Genomic DNA, 18,355 nt, shown 5'->3' with positions numbered 1-18,355 from the left:
TTTCAGAATTAACTATTATTTGTTGTTTCCGGTGATGGCTTCTATCACGAAAACAAACCGGGGTACATGGTCATTTTTATCTTATATTCGTCGACACGAAAAGAAAAAAAGTGTTCTAACATGCGCACGGAACATCAGATCACATCAGCAGTTAAGATTTTACAATTCAACTGAGAAAACGTCTGCTAATAATCGACAGTACTGCCTTAATCTGATACAGTGAGTTTGACATTGTATAGTCTACTATTACCTGTATCTATCACGATCTATCAGTAGGTTGAGTAGCCCGAGATTCCTCTGGCATTGACACCATTTCTTCTACCAGACATGGTGTCAGGGCCAGAGGAAACTCGGCTACATGTCTGGTGGACTATAATACGCAAACTTGACTATCATACGCCAACTGTCAGGTAAAGCTTTAAGCCTTTGTGTAAAAGTTCAAGGAGTAGTAGTGTGCAGCCAGCCGGGATCGAACCCACGACCCTCGGCTTACTGGTCCGCCGCTCTACCGACTGAGCTAAAGGGAAATTCCCCCTAGCCGGAAGCTACAAGGCGACCATACAACTATGACTAGCCGGAAGCTACAAGGCGACCATACAACTATGTACAGTATTTACCATTAAAACCCGGCCTGCTACACTTTGTTTCTGAAAATAGCCAAAATAACTTTTAACTGAAAATCGCCCAAGTCACATTTATTAGTCATGAAAAATACAAATGCAAAGATAAATATTGTTTTCACGTTGGAAAGTGCCACAGATACACTCATTTTATTCTGACGCTAGGGAATAGAAAAAATTTCCTCTTCTGTCGGCTCAATTGTAAAGTTACGATGTAGTTGGTTTAGATATTACTAACTTGAATCTGATAATTTATACAAGCTAGTTCATTACAGATAGTTTCACAAAAAAAAGATGTTGAATACTAAATAGCGGTCAAGGCTGTGTTCATGTTTGTGGCATTACAACCGATGATGGCAGGCTGTTCCATTAATTTAAAAAAGATGCAATACTTTCAGTAGAGTAACATCATGTTTCCAAGTAGACAATGATTTCAGTAAATATCTATTAGCAAAATATTATCTACATTATCATAAATCAATAGCAGATTGATACTCCAACTGGCGTATACACAAGTTTGCATATCATACAACAAGTTGGCGGGTTTCCCCGACCTGATCAGCTGTCTAACAATCAGCTGATTAGTATCTATAAGTTACTGGAAGGACCTTGCAGCCAAGTTTATATTCCGGGGCTGGAGGTATCTTAATTCAAATTTTTTTGTGACATCTACGCACTAGCAATATATCAGGTTGGACATATCCCCATATAATTTAGTCCTGCATTTAAAACAAAATGTCTATTTTCTATGAAATATTGCAATTTACTTCTTTCAGAAAGTATGACAATGAAAACTTTCTGTGTACCCTTCTTTATCCCAAATCTGCAAGAGAAGCAGCCATTGCCATCAGAGCCTTCAATGTAGAGATTGCACAGGTGAGCAGAAACAGCATATTCCAATCTCTAGGATGTGTATAGATAGTTTATATAGATACATATATATATTCAAATAAAATGCTTTTAACATTTTCTTGTGTGAAATTTTACTCAGTAGTTTTTCATATTGGATGATTCACAGCTGTATTGAAAGAATTCAAAGGATATCATATTTTCTCATACACAACAAGAGAGTGACTCATATTTATAATTAATGACACAAATGTATATATTTTGAACAAGTGTATCGAAGAAAGGTTTCACATTTCATGAAAAATAGCTGTATTAATTTTGAAGGGAGGGTTTCACATTTTGTTATATAAGTTAGGGAGGTATACTGGAATCAGGTTGTCTGTCCGTCCATCTGTCTGTAGACACATTTTGTCTGGACAACTCCTCCTAAACCGATGCCAATGCAACTTCACACACATATTAATGATCATGTGTAGATGTGCATGCCACTTTCTTTTTCTCAAAATTATGGTTGCTATGGCAACTGATCACTATAAACAGGTTTTCCGATAAGAACCATAACAAATATAGAGGACCATATGCAGATGTGCATCTCACTTTCTTTTCCTCAAAATTATGGTTGCTATGGCAACTGGTCACTATATTACTGGGTTATCTTATATTAATTAGTTAGCCTCTAATTAAGAGTTCCAATTCACCATTAACTCGTGCAGATTGCGGGGGTATTAGTCGGCCATCCTGGCAACAGTTCTAGTTTGTTTATAATGTTTCATAATATACAACACTGTTATATGGTTTGGCAGAAGCAACATGTGTTATGGGAAAAATTGCAAGTCTTAAAGAATTGCCAAGATTTGCTGTCTACATATACATATTTAATCTATATGTACAATTTACATTACTATACTTTAACATCTACTATGACTTGTTATAACAAATTATACATTACAGTACTGTGTAGTTAGTATGTCTGTTATACAAGTTTACATAACTTTATATAAAAGGATACACAACAACCATACATACCATGCTAAAATAGATATATATAAATCTATCTAAAAACGAAAAAAATCTAAAAAATGAAAATGATATTTGTGGTTTGATTTTGGTTTGATTTTTTTGTACTGACAGGTTCAAGATGTTGTCTCTGACAAACAACGTGGAGCAATGCGAATGGTGTTTTGGAGGGATACCATAGAGAAAATATATCAGGTAAAACAGAGGACAGGAGTAAACTGACCTTGACCCCATAGTATATATATTGTACGATGAGGCATTCTGTCCAGGTGATTCAATGCAGCCTTTCTTGAGCTATCTGACCGACTTAAGATATACTCTTTGTATGATAAATGCTAGTTACAAACACATTTGTCAAACAGTTTGATAAATCAGTCCATATTGGAGTAGAGATCATTTTAATACACCTCATCCATTTCTGCTGACATGGTATTGTCATCATCATGGTGTCCATTGGTCTGTCATAATTCTTGTGAACACAGCTCCTTCTATATTTCATGATAGATTTTGATGAAAAAGCTATGATTAACCATTTTTGTGAGTTTTGCAGCTTGTGAGATGCAGACATGGATTGAGTTGCCATTTCTTACTTGAATTTCATATTGGATAAGGAATATTTCATGTATTGCACAACTAAAAATAGTTATTATTGTGAATACATTGCTGTTTGAAATTTTGAAATTAAAATTAAGTAAAAAAAAAAAGCATCATCCTAATTTTGTCTGTGTCTATTTAGATCTAAAATTTAAATCTGATTTATTTATATTTCAGGGTTCTCCTCCCCAAACACCAATAGCACTGGAACTAGCCAAGGTAATAGAATGTACAAGGCAGAATAAACATATATTTTTAGGCTGCCATTATAAGATGGAGGGATATTCAAATCACCTTTTGTAAACACTGATTTCAAAAATGAAATGACTAACAGTGACCATCTAGAACAAAATTAATTTATTCACATGTTGAGTTTTGTTGTTTTAGGTCATACTGGAGCATAAGCTGACAAAACAGTGGTTCATGAGATGTATAGATGCCAGGGTGAGTTTTCATTCCATTGAGTCAGGGATCAACTTCAATAATGGCTTAACATTTGCAATAAAAATAAATTGAATTTAAATGTTAATGAATAATGAGTGTCTTGCTATAGTAACATGTAGCAGTACTTCACTCGTTGATGTTATATTTTGTAGGCGGACCGACTAGATAACGACTCCTTCAGATCTGTGAATGACCTTGAAGATTACTGTGAACACTCTGTATCGTCAGTCATGTACCTGATTCTGGAAAGTCTGGGTATGTTTTGTTATATATAGTATTGGCCTAATGGTCAACTCTTAAAAGTCAAATTATGTTTGTCATAAACATTTTTTCGTTAAGTACAAATTATGTAATAGATGATATTCTAATCATTATCTGGGGGAGTGTAACTAAAACTAGAGAGTGTCACAGGGTTGTTAAGTAAGAAATAAAATACATTTTGTTATTAATTTGTTTTTTACTATCTAGGTATAAAAGACCTCCAGGCTGACCATGCTGCCAGTCACATAGGGCGTGCTCATGGCTTAGTGACATACCTGAGAGCGATTCCTTTTAATACAAGTCGAGGCCGAGTCAATCTACCCACAGAATTACTCATAAAGGTTCATATTTCTCTCCTGTTTTGAAAAAATCATATAATTCCTTCGTTACCAGTACTGTAAGGTCAGTTACAATAAACATGACACGGGATAGAATATAACATTTTGAGTTTTAATGATAAACCCTATTACCAGAATCTCATTTGTTGACCAATGCCTCTCCACCAAATCTTTAAGCTTTAATTTATACATTTAATTCACAAGGAAAAGGTCAGATCAATTAAAGCTTTAATAGAAATCTCACCAGCAAATTAAGATTAGAAATATTTCAGCGTATAATATTGGTTCTATGTTCACAGTATAATGTTGTATTTTATCTTCACAATACATTTTTGTAGATATATTAAAAGTCACATTTATGAAATATACATGAAGACAGACTTACCAGGGCTAGTCGTCTGTACTGTCCAATGGCATGATGGAGAATGAACAGGGAGCGGGGGACAGGAATGATATGTGCAGGGAATAGGACAAAAAGTCTGTACAACTCTCTCATCCAATCAAACCTCTCTCACACGATGACGTTTGACAAGAGTCCCTACATGCACGGGACATACATGTAGTTGACAAATACATGTCCCGAGCGCCCAAGGGCTACATAATGTTGTTTCTATCTTCACAGTATAACATTGTTTCTACCTTCACAATATATTGTTCTTTCTAACTTTTCAGTATAGCGTTGTTTCGAACTTTTCAGTATAGTGTTCTATCTCCACAGTATAATGTGTCCCAAGAAGATGTGTACAGAGGGAAGAAGCCAGAACTTGTCAATGATATTGTGTATGACATCGCTAGTGTAGCCATACAGCATCTCCGTACTGTAAGTATATTTTGTCAATAGTGTAGCCATACAACATCTCTGTACTGTAAGTGTGTGATGTCACTAGTGTAGCCATACAGCATCTCCGTACTGTAAGTGTGTGATGTCACTAGTGTAGCCATACAGCATCGCCGTACTGTAAGTGTGTGATGTCACTAGTGTAGCCATACACATCTCCGTACTGTAATGTGTGATTTCATTTTAGCCATAAAACCCGTACTGAAAGTGGTATTCACTAGTTAGCCCAACCTCCCCGTCTGTGTTTGATTTCACTATTAGCCATACCATCTCTACTTAAGTGTGTGTTTCACTATGTACCTAAAAATCTCCGTCGAAAGGGTTTTTATTCACTATGTACCCAAAAAAAATACCACCCTACTGTAAGTGGTGATGTCACAGTGTAGCCATACAACATCCCTACGAAATGTGTGTGATGTCACTAGTGTAGCCATACAGCATCTCTACTGTAAGTGTGTGATGTCACCTAGATTGTAGCCATACAACATCTCAGTAGCTAGATAAGTGTGTGATGTCACTATGTAGCCATACAACATCTCCGTACTGTAAGTGTTGATGTCACTATTGTAGCCATACAACATCTCCGTACTGTAAGTGTGTGAATGTCACTAGTGTAGCCATACAACATCTCTCGTACTGTAAGTGTGATGTCACTAGTATAACCATACAACATCTCCGTACTGTAAGTGTGTGATGTCACTAGTGTACCATACAACATCTCCGTACTGTAAGTGTGTATGTCACTAGTGGTAGCGCATACAACATCTCTGTACTGTAAGTGTGTGATGTTCACTAGTGTAAGCCATACAGCATCTCTGTACTGTGTGTGATGTCACTAGGGTAAGCCATACAACATCTCTGTACTGTAAGGGTGTGATGTCACGAGTGTAAAAGTCATACAAAGCATCTCTGTAGCTGTAAGTGTGTATGTCACTAGTGTAGCCATACAAGCATCTCAGTACTGTAAGTGTGTGATGTCACTAGTGTAGCCATACAGCATCTCTGTACTGTGTGTGATGTCACTAGTGTAGCCATACAACATCTCCATACTGCAAGTGTGTGATGTCACTAATGTAGCCATACAACATCTCCGTACTGTAAGTGTGATGTCACTATTGTAGCCATACAACATCTCTGTACTGTAAGTGTGTGATGTCACTAGTGTAGCCATACAACATCTCTGTACTGTAAGTGTGATGTCACTATTGTAGCCATACAACATCTCCGTACTGTAAGTGTGTGATGTCACTAGTGTAGCCATACAACATCTCCGTACTGTAAGTGTGATGTCACTATTGTAGCCATACAACATCTCTGTACTGTAAGTGTGTGATGTCAATAGTGTAGCCATACAACATCTCTGTACTATAAGTGTGTGATGTCACTAGTGTAGCCATACAGCATCTCTACTGTAACTGTGTGATGTCACTAGTGTAGCCATACAGCATCTCCGTACTGTAAGTGTGTGATGTCACTAATGTAGCCATACAACATCTCAGTACTGTAAGTGTGTGATGTCACTAATGTAGCCACACAACATCTCCGTACTGTAAGTGTGTGACTGTCACTAGTGTAGCCATACAACATCTCCGTACTGTAAGTGTGTGATGTCACTAATGTAGCCATACAACATATCTTAATGTAGTGTGTGATGTCATAGGAGCCATACAACATCTCATACTGTAAGTGTGTGATGTCACTAGTGTAGCCATACAACATCTCCTACTGTAAGTGTGTGATGTCACTATGTAGCCATACAACATCTCCGTACTGTAAGTGTGTGATGTCACTAATGTAGCCATACAACATCTCTAGTACTGTAAGTGTGTGATGTCACTAGTGTAGCCATACAAATCTCTGTACTTAGTGTGTGATGTCACTAGTGTAGCCATACAACACTCTCCGTACTGTAAGTGTGATGTCACTAGTGTAGCCATACAACATCTCTGTACTGTAAGTGTGTGATGTCACTAGTGTAGCCATACAACATCTCCGTACTGTAAGTGTGTGATGTCACTAGTGTAGCCATACAGCATCTCTGTACTGTAAGTGTGTGATGTCACTAGTGTAGCCATACAACATCTCCGTACTGTAAGTGTGTGATGTCACTAGTGTAGCCATACAACATCTCCGTACTGTAAGTGTGTGATGTCACTAGTGTAGCCATACAGCATCTCTGTACTGTAAGTGTGTGATGTCACTAGTGTAGCCATACAACATCTCCGTACTGTAAGTGTGTGATGTCACTAGTGTAGCCATACAACATCTCCGTACTGTAAGTGTGTGATGTCACTAGTGTAGCCATACAGCATCTCTGTACTGTAAGTGTGTGATGTCACTAGTGTAGCCATACAACATCTCCGTACTGTAAGTGTGATGTCAATAGTGTATCCATACAGCATCTCTGTACTGTAAGTGTGTGATGTCACTAGTGTAGCCATACAACATCTCTGTACTGTAAGTGTGTGATGTCACTAGTGTAGCCATACAACATCTCCGTACTGTAAGTGTGTGATGTCACTAGTGTAGCCATACAACATCTCTGTACTGTGTATGATGTCACTAGTGTAGCCATACAGCATCGCCGTATTGTAAGTGTATGATGTCACTACTGTAGCCATACAACATCTCCGTACTGTAAGTGTGTGATGTCACTAGTGTAGCCATACAGCATCTCTGTACTGTAAGTGTGTGATGTCACTATAGTGTAGCCATACAACATCTCCGCACTGTAAGTGTGTGATGTCACTAGTGTAGCCATACAGCATCTCTGTACTGTAAGTGTGTGATGTCACTAGTGTAGCCATACAGCATCTCCGTACTGTAAGTGTGTGATGTCACTAGTGTAGCCATACAACATCTCCGTACTGTAAGTGTGTGATGTCACTAATGTAGCCATACAACATCTCCGTACTGTAAGTGTGTGATGTCACTAATGTAGCCACACAACATCTCTGTACTGTAAGTGTGTGATGTCACTAGTGTAGCTATACAGCATCTCTGTACTGTAAGTGTGTGATGTCACTAGTGTAGCCATACAACATCTCCGTACTGTAAGTGTGTGATGTCACTAGTGTAGCCATACAACATCTCCGTACTGTAAGTGTGTGATGTCACTAGTGTAGCCATACAGCATCTCTGTACTGTGTGTGATGTCACTAGTGTAGCCATACAACATCTCCGTACTATAAGTGTGTGATGTCACTAATGTAGCCATACAACATCTCCGTACTGTAAGTGTGATGTCACTATTGTAGCCATACAACATCTCCGTACTGTAAGTGTGTGATGTCACTAGTGTAGCCATACAACATCTCCGTACTGTAAGTGTGATGTCACTATTATAACCATACAACATCTCCGTACTGTAAGTGTGTGATGTCACTAGTGTACCCATACAACATCTCCGTACTGTAAGTGTGATGTCACTATTGTAGCCATACAACATCTCTGTACTGTAAGTGTGTGATGTCACTAGTGTAGCCATACAGCATCTCTGTACTGTGTGTGATGTCACTAGTGTAGCCATACAACATCTCCGTACTGTAAGTGTGTGATGTCACTAGTGTAGCCATACAACATCTCCGTACTGTAAGTGTGTGATGTCACTAGTGTAGCCATACAACATCTCCGTACTGTAAGTGTGTGATGTCACTAGTGTAGCCATACAGCATCTCTGTACTGTGTGTGATGTCACTAGTGTAGCCATACAACATCTCCATACTGCAAGTGTGTGATGTCACTAATGTAGCCATACAACATCTCCGTACTGTAAGTGTGATGTCACTATTGTAGCCATACAACATCTCTGTACTGTAAGTGTGTGATGTCACTAGTGTAGCCATACAACATCTCTGTACTGTAAGTGTGATGTCACTATTGTAGCCATACAACATCTCCGTACTGTAAGTGTGTGATGTCACTAGTGTAGCCATACAACATCTCCGTACTGTAAGTGTGATGTCACTATTGTAGCCATACAACATCTCTGTACTGTAAGTGTGTGATGTCAATAGTGTAGCCATACAACATCTCTGTACTATAAGTGTGTGATGTCACTAGTGTAGCCATACAGCATCTCTACTGTAACTGTGTGATGTCACTAGTGTAGCCATACAGCATCTCCGTACTGTAAGTGTGTGATGTCACTAATGTAGCCATACAACATCTCAGTACTGTAAGTGTGTGATGTCACTAATGTAGCCACACAACATCTCCGTACTGTAAGTGTGTGATGTCACTAATGTAGCCACACAACATCTCTGTACTGTAAGTGTGTGATGTCACTAGTGTAGCCATACAACATCTCCTTACTGTAAGTGTGTGATGTCACTAATGTAGCCATACAACATCTCCGTACTGTAAGTGTGTGATGTCACTAATGTAGCCACACAACATCTCTGTACTGTAAGTGTGTGATGTCACTAGTGTAGCTATACAGCATCTCTGTACTGTAAGTGTGTGATGTCACTAGTGTAGCCATACAACATCTCCGTACTGTAAGTGTGTGATGTCACTAATGTAGCTATACAGCATCTCCGTACTGTAAGTGTGTGATGTCACTAGTGTAGCCATACAGCATCTCTGTACTGTAAGTGTGTGATGTCACTAGTGTAGCCATACAGCATCTCCGTACTGTAAGTGTGTGATGTCACTAGTGTAGCCATACAGCATCTCTGTACTGTAAGTGTGTGATGTCACTAGTGTAGCCATACAGCATCTCTGTACTGTAAGTGTGTGATGTCACTAGTGTAGCCATACAGCATCTCCGTACTGTAAGTGTGTGATGTCACTAGCGTAGCCATACAGCATCTCTGTACTGTAAGTGTGTGATGTCACTAGTGTAGCCATACAACATCTCCGTACTGTAAGTGTGTGATGTCACTAGTGTAGCCATACAGCATCTCTGTACTGTAAGTGTGTGATGTCACTAGTGTAGCCATACAACATCTCCGTACTGTAAGTGTGTGATGTCACTAGTGTAGCCATACAACATCTCCGTACTGTAAGTGTGTGATGTCACTAGTGTAGCCATACAGCATCTCTGTACTGTAAGTGTGTGATGTCACTAGTGTAGCCATACAACATCTCCGTACTGTAAGTGTATGTCAATAGTGTAGCCATACAGCATCTCTGTACTGTAAGTGTGTGATGTCACTAGTGTAGCCATACAACATCTCTGTACTGTAAGTGTGTGATGTCACTAGTGTAGCCATACAACATCTCCGTACTGTAAGTGTGTGATGTCACTAGTGTAGCCATACAACATCTCTGTACTGTGTATGATGTCACTAGTGTAGCCATACAGCATCGCCGTATTGTAAGTGTATGATGTCACTACTGTAGCCATACAACATCTCCGTACTGTAAGTGTGTGATGTCACTAGTGTAGCCATACAGCATCTCTGTACTGTAAGTGTGTGATGTCACTATAGTGTAGCCATACAACATCTCCGCACTGTAAGTGTGTGATGTCACTAGTGTAGCCATACAGCATCTCTGTACTGTAAGTGTGTGATGTCACTAGTGTAGCCATACAGCATCTCCGTACTGTAAGTGTGTGATGTCACTAGTGTAGCCATACAACATCTCCGTACTGTAAGTGTGTGATGTCACTAATGTAGCCATACAACATCTCCGTACTGTAAGTGTGTGATGTCACTAATGTAGCCATACAACATCTCTGTACTGTAAGTGTGTGATGTCACTAGTGTAGCTATACAGCATCTCTGTACTGTAAGTGTGTGATGTCACTAGTGTAGCCATACAACATCTCCGTACTGTAAGTGTGTGATGTCACTAGTGTAGCCATACAACATCTCCGTACTGTAAGTGTGTGATGTCACTAGTGTAGCCATACAGCATCTCTGTACTGTGTGTGATGTCACTAGTGTAGCCATACAACATCTCCGTACTATAAGTGTGTGATGTCACTAATGTAGCCATACAACATCTCCGTACTGTAAGTGTGATGTCACTATTGTAGCCATACAACATCTCCGTACTGTAAGTGTGTGATGTCACTAGTGTAGCCATACAACATCTCCGTACTGTAAGTGTGATGTCACTATTATAACCATACAACATCTCCGTACTGTAAGTGTGTGATGTCACTAGTGTACCCATACAACATCTCCGTACTGTAAGTGTGATGTCACTATTGTAGCCATACAACATCTCTGTACTGTAAGTGTGTGATGTCACTAGTGTAGCCATACAACATCTCTGTACTGTGTGTGATGTCACTAGTGTAGCCATACAACATCTCCGTACTGTAAGTGTGTGATGTCACTAGTGTAGCCATACAACATCTCCGTACTGTAAGTGTGTGATGTCACTAGTGTAGCCATACAACATCTCCGTACTGTAAGTGTGTGATGTCACTAGTGTAGCCATACAGCATCTCTGTACTGTGTGTGATGTCACTAGTGTAGCCATACAACATCTCCATACTGCAAGTGTGTGATGTCACTAATGTAGCCATACAACATCTCCGTACTGTAAGTGTGATGTCACTATTGTAGCCATACAACATCTCTGTACTGTAAGTGTGTGATGTCACTAGTGTAGCCATACAACATCTCTGTACTGTAAGTGTGATGTCACTATTGTAGCCATACAACATCTCCGTACTGTAAGTGTGTGATGTCACTAGTGTAGCCATACAACATCTCCGTACTGTAAGTGTGATGTCACTATTGTAGCCATACAACATCTCTGTACTGTAAGTGTGTGATGTCAATAGTGTAGCCATACAACATCTCTGTACTATAAGTGTGTGATGTCACTAGTGTAGCCATACAGCATCTCTACTGTAACTGTGTGATGTCACTAGTGTAGCCATACAGCATCTCCGTACTGTAAGTGTGTGATGTCACTAATGTAGCCATACAACATCTCCGTACTGTAAGTGTGTGATGTCACTAGTGTAGCCATACAACATCTCCGTACTGTAAGTGTGTGATGTCACTAGTGTAGCCATACAGCATCTCTGTACTGTGTGTGATGTCACTAGTGTAGCCATACAACATCTCCGTACTATAAGTGTGTGATGTCACTAATGTAGCCATACAACATCTCCGTACTGTAAGTGTGATGTCACTATTGTAGCCATACAACATCTCCGTACTGTAAGTGTGTGATGTCACTAGTGTAGCCATACAACATCTCCGTACTGTAAGTGTGATGTCACTATTATAACCATACAACATCTCCGTACTGTAAGTGTGTGATGTCACTAGTGTACCCATACAACATCTCCGTACTGTAAGTGTGATGTCACTATTGTAGCCATACAACATCTCTGTACTGTAAGTGTGTGATGTCACTAGTGTAGCCATACAGCATCTCTGTACTGTGTGTGATGTCACTAGTGTAGCCATACAACATCTCCGTACTGTAAGTGTGTGATGTCACTAGTGTAGCCATACAACATCTCCGTACTGTAAGTGTGTGATGTCACTAGTGTAGCCATACAACATCTCCGTACTGTAAGTGTGTGATGTCACTAGTGTAGCCATACAGCATCTCTGTACTGTGTGTGATGTCACTAGTGTAGCCATACAACATCTCCATACTGCAAGTGTGTGATGTCACTAATGTAGCCATACAACATCTCCGTACTGTAAGTGTGATGTCACTATTGTAGCCATACAACATCTCTGTACTGTAAGTGTGTGATGTCACTAGTGTAGCCATACAACATCTCTGTACTGTAAGTGTGATGTCACTATTGTAGCCATACAACATCTCCGTACTGTAAGTGTGTGATGTCACTAGTGTAGCCATACAACATCTCCGTACTGTAAGTGTGATGTCACTATTGTAGCCATACAACATCTCTGTACTGTAAGTGTGTGATGTCAATAGTGTAGCCATACAACATCTCTGTACTATAAGTGTGTGATGTCACTAGTGTAGCCATACAGCATCTCTACTGTAACTGTGTGATGTCACTAGTGTAGCCATACAGCATCTCCGTACTGTAAGTGTGTGATGTCACTAATGTAGCCATACAACATCTCAGTACTGTAAGTGTGTGATGTCACTAATGTAGCCACACAACATCTCCGTACTGTAAGTGTGTGATGTCACTAATGTAGCCACACAACATCTCTGTACTGTAAGTGTGTGATGTCACTAGTGTAGCCATACAACATCTCCTTACTGTAAGTGTGTGATGTCACTAATGTAGCCATACAACATCTCCGTACTGTAAGTGTGTGATGTCACTAATGTAGCCACACAACATCTCTGTACTGTAAGTGTGTGATGTCACTAGTGTAGCTATACAGCATCTCTGTACTGTAAGTGTGTGATGTCACTAGTGTAGCCATACAACATCTCCGTACTGTAAGTGTGTGATGTCACTAATGTAGCTATACAGCATCTCTGTACTGTAAGTGTGTGATGTCACTAGTGTAGCCATACAGCATCTCTGTACTGTAAGTGTGTGATGTCACTAGTGTAGCCATACAGCATCTCCGTACTGTAAGTGTGTGATGTCACTAGTGTAGCCATACAGCATCTCTGTACTGTAAGTGTGTGATGTCACTAGTGTAGCCATACAGCATCTCTGTACTGTAAGTGTGTGATGTCACTAGTGTAGCCATACAGCATCTCCGTACTGTAAGTGTGTGATGTCACTAGCGTAGCCATACAGCATCTCTGTACTGTAAGTGTGTGATGTCACTAGTGTAGCCATACAACATCTCCGTACTGTAAGTGTGTGATGTCACTAGTGTAGCCATACAGCATCTCTGTACTGTAAGTGTGTGATGTCACTAGTGTAGCCATACAACATCTCCGTACTGTAAGTGTGTGATGTCACTAGTGTAGCCATACAACATCTCCGTACTGTAAGTGTGTGATGTCACTAGTGTAGCCATACAGCATCTCTGTACTGTAAGTGTGTGATGTCACTAGTGTAGCCATACAACATCTCCGTACTGTAAGTGTATGTCAATAGTGTAGCCATACAGCATCTCTGTACTGTAAGTGTGTGATGTCACTAGTGTAGCCATACAACATCTCTGTACTGTAAGTGTGTGATGTCACTAGTGTAGCCATACAACATCTCCGTACTGTAAGTGTGTGATGTCACTAGTGTAGCCATACAACATCTCTGTACTGTGTATGATGTCACTAGTGTAGCCATACAGCATCGCCGTATTGTAAGTGTATGATGTCACTACTGTAGCCATACAACATCTCCGTACTGTAAGTGTGTGATGTCACTAGTGTAGCCATACAGCATCTCTGTACTGTAAGTGTGTGATGTCACTATAGTGTAGCCATACAACATCTCCGCACTGTAAGTGTGTGATGTCACTAGTGTAGCCATACAGCATCTCTGTACTGTAAGTGTGTGATGTCACTAGTGTAGCCATACAGCATCTCCGTACTGTAAGTGTGTGATGTCACTAGTGTAGCCATACAACATCTCCGTACTGTAAGTGTGTGATGTCACTAATGTAGCCATACAACATCTCCGTACTGTAAGTGTGTGATGTCACTAATGTAGCCACACAACATCTCTGTACTGTAAGTGTGTGATGTCACTAGTGTAGCTATACAGCATCTCTGTACTGTAAGTGTGTGATGTCACTAGTGTAGCCATACAACATCTCCGTACTGTAAGTGTGTGATGTCACTAATGTAGCCATACAACATCTCTGTACTGTAAGTGTGTGATGTCACTAGTGTAGCTATACAGCATCTCTGTACTGTAAGTGTGTGATGTCACTAGTGTAGCCATACAACATCTCAGTACTGTAAGTGTGTGATGCCACTAGTGTAGCCACACATCATCTCCGTACTGTAAGTGTGTGATGTCACTAGTGTAGTCATACAACATCTCTGTACTGTAAGTGTGTGATGTCACTAGTGTAGCCATACAGCATCTCCGTACTGTAAGTGTGTGATGTCACTAGTGTAGCCATACAACATCTCTGTACTGTAAGTGTGTGATGTCACTAGTGTAGCCATACAACATCTCTGTACTGTAAGTGTGTGATGTCACTAGTGTAGCCATACAACATCTCTGTACTGTAAGTGTGTGATGTCACAAGTGTAGCCATACAACATCTCTGTACTGTAAGTGTGTGATGTCACTAGTGTAGCCATACAACATCTCCGTACTGTAAGTGTGTGATGTCACTAGTGTAGCCATACAACATCTCTGTACTGTGTATGATGTCACTAGTGTAGCCATACAGCATCGCCGTATTGTAAGTGTATGATGTCACTACTGTAGCCATACAACATCTCCGTACTGTAAGTGTGTGATGTCACTATAGTGTAGCCATACAACATCTCCGCACTGTAAGTGTGTGATGTCACTAGTGTAGCCATACAGCATCTCTGTACTGTAAGTGTGTGATGTCACTAGTGTAGCCATACAGCATCTCCGTACTGTAAGTGTGTGATGTCACTAGTGTAGCCATACAACATCTCTGTACTGTAAGTGTGTGATGTCACTAATGTAGCCATACAACATCTCCGTACTGTAAGTGTGTGATGTCACTAGTGTAGCCATACAACATCTCCGTACTGTAAGTGTGTGATGTCACTAGTGTAGCCATACAACATCTCTGTACTGTAAGTGTGTGATGTCACTAGTGTAGCCATACAGCATCTGCGTACTGTAAGTGTGTGATGTCACTAGTGTAGCCATACAACATCTCCGTACTGTAAGTGTGTGATGTCACTAGTGTAGCCATACAGCATCTCTGTACTGTAAGTGTGTGATGTCACTAGTGTAGCCATACAACATCTCTGTACTGTAAGTGTGTGATGTCACTAGTGTAGCCATACAGCATCTCCGTACTGTAAGTGTGTGATGTCACTAGTGTAGCCATACAACATCTCCATACTGTAAGTGTGTGATGTCACTAGTGTAGCCATACAGCATCTCCGTACTGTAAGTGTGTGATGTCACTAGTGTAGCCATACAGCATCTCCGTACTGTAAGTGTGTGATGTCACTAGTGTAGCCATACAGCATCTCTGTACTGTAAGTGTGTGATGTCACTAGTGTAGCCATACAACATCTCTGTACTGTATGTGTGTGATGTCACTAGTGTAGTCATGCAGCATCTCCGTACTGTAAGTGTGTGATGTCACTAGTGTAGCCATACAGCATCTCTACTGTAAGTGTGTGATGTCACTAGTGTAGCCATACAACATCTCTGTACTGTAAGTGTGATGTCACTAGTGTAGTCATACAGCATCTCTACTGTAAGTGTGTGATGTCACTAGTGTAGCCATACAGCATCTCCGTACTGTAAGTGTGTGATGTCACTAGTGTAGCCATACAACATCTCTGTACTGTAAGTGTGATGTCACTAGTGTAGTCATACAGCATCTCTACTGTAAGTGTGTGATGTCACTAGTGTAGCCATACAACATCTCTGTACTGTAAGTGTGTGATGTCACTAGTGTAGCCATACAACATCTCTGTACTGTAAGTGTGATGTCACTAGTGTAGTCATACAACATCTCTACTGTAAGTGTGTGATGTCACTAGTGTAGCCATACAACATCTCTACTGTAAGTGTGTGATGTCACCAGTGTGTTAAGTTATCATGATCGCTGCATTAATCTTATTTTAACATTGTTGAGAGTGGAAGTAAAAATCTTGTTCTTATTTTCAGGCTCAGTCTTTGAAGAAAGATGTGCCCAAGTCTGCTGTATCTACATTTTTGAATGCTGTACGTATAGTGTAACCTCAATGTTTGTATAAAGTTAATCTAAATGGCAAAGTTAAGGAAAAAATCCCAATTTTAGGTAAATCATTTTCAGTTTCCTTATTAAAGTGAAGTGATGTCAGATGTATCTGTGTAGCTACATGTATAGATACTAAGATACCTACATGTATAGAGAGGTGATGTCAGATGTGTCGGTGTAGCTACATATATAGATACTAAGATACCTACATGTATAGAGAGGTGATGTCAGATGTGTCGGTGTAGCTACATGTATAGATACTAAGATACCTACATGTATAGAGAGGTGATGTCAGATGTGTCGGTGTAGCTACATGTATAGATACTAAGATTGTAAATCAAGGATGAAGCCAACTGGAACATGTGGTATAATTACTGTTAATATTCTACATGTACTTGTAGGTTCTAGTTTGTTCAGTTTTTATTCAATGCCAGACCGATATAAATAAAAGTCAATAAAATGTCAGAATGATTCAGACATTAGTTTGTTGTGAAGGTTAGATTGTACTAGTTAGTAATTACTGTCACTTAATATACCGAGATAAATATACCGAGGTAGATTGTTAAAGTGTGGCGTCTCAGAGACTTACTGTGATTAAAACTATTACAGGTGTTCATACAGATAATTGTATGGCTGTGTATTGTGTTCATACAGATAATTGTATGGCTGTGTATTGTGTTCATACAGATAATTGTATGGCTGTGTATTGTGTTCATACAGATAATTGTATGGCTGTGTATTTTGTGTTCATACAGATAATTGTATGGCTGTGTATTGTGTTCATACAGATAATTGTATGGCTGTGTATTGTGTTCATACAGATAATTGTATGGCTGTGTATTGTGTTCATACAGATAATTGTATGGCTGTGTATTGCATTGGTTCCATTGCCTAGATTTTTTGGATAGAAAAGTACTGATCAGGTAGATTGTTTTTAAATTTTCATGTGACACAAAACACTGTGATGGTTATGTTGTCAACAAATGGTATCATCAATGGAATAAACAAATGTTAGAAAATATTCCAAACCAGATTCCAAATAGGTTGAAGAAAAACACATAAATGCATGTTTTACATTTGGTGTGATAACAACTTAATATTCCTTCAGTGCATTAATTGATTGGAAAAATGTAATTAGGAGAATTAATGTTCTTTTGTTTTGTAGGTTATATGTGAGAAGTACCTGATGGATATCCAAAAGGCTGAATTTAATGTGTTTGACTCTAAATTACAAAGGAAAAATGGACTCCTTCCTGTGCAACTGTTTCTTCAGAGCATGAAACGGTCATACTAGTGTGAAAGAATGATTGAGTGCTAGCAATCAGTTCAGATGAAAATAAATCTTATATCAAACAAATCGTTCAGTAGTTATGATATTTCGAATCAATGATTTGTTTAGCTAAATATGGCACACAGGGATAATTTTACATCCTCAGCTCTTCCACCTCTCAAATTACCGCAGCTTTTAACCTTTTTATGTCACCAGAGCTGAATTCACTGTCCGTCGCCCATTAACATCTTTAGCTCAAAGCATCCTTTCGAAGTGAAGGGAACACAATTTTTGATCTGCAGCTCTCTTTGGGCAGAGGATTGGGACCCAAGTTTGGGAAATAGGGGTCAAATAGAAAAAAAAGTCCTTCTGTTCTGACAAATTGTTTGCTCATTATT

General features: G+C 39.5%; 1 protein-coding gene across 1 annotated transcript; it reads left to right on the top strand.

Annotated features, from left to right (window-relative positions):
- Nucleotides 1–11: 11 nt before the first annotated feature.
- On the top strand, nt 12–18,045 carry LOC117338414 (NADH dehydrogenase (ubiquinone) complex I, assembly factor 6-like). The gene is made up of 10 exons (XM_033899769.1): nt 12–219; nt 1,397–1,496; nt 2,601–2,681; nt 3,258–3,299; nt 3,468–3,524; nt 3,677–3,779; nt 3,993–4,126; nt 4,842–4,943; nt 16,615–16,671; nt 17,853–18,045. The coding sequence occupies exons 1-10, from the start codon at nt 35–37 to the stop codon at nt 17,979–17,981; spliced, it is 990 nt and encodes a 329-aa protein (XP_033755660.1). The 5' UTR covers nt 12–34; the 3' UTR covers nt 17,982–18,045.
- The last annotated feature ends 310 nt before the right edge of the window (nt 18,046–18,355 follow it).

Source organism: Pecten maximus, chromosome 11 (assembly GCF_902652985.1).
Source record: "Pecten maximus chromosome 11, xPecMax1.1, whole genome shotgun sequence".
NCBI lineage: Eukaryota > Metazoa > Mollusca > Bivalvia > Pectinida > Pectinidae > Pecten > Pecten maximus.
This window is presented reverse-complemented; position numbering and strand designations above follow the sequence as displayed.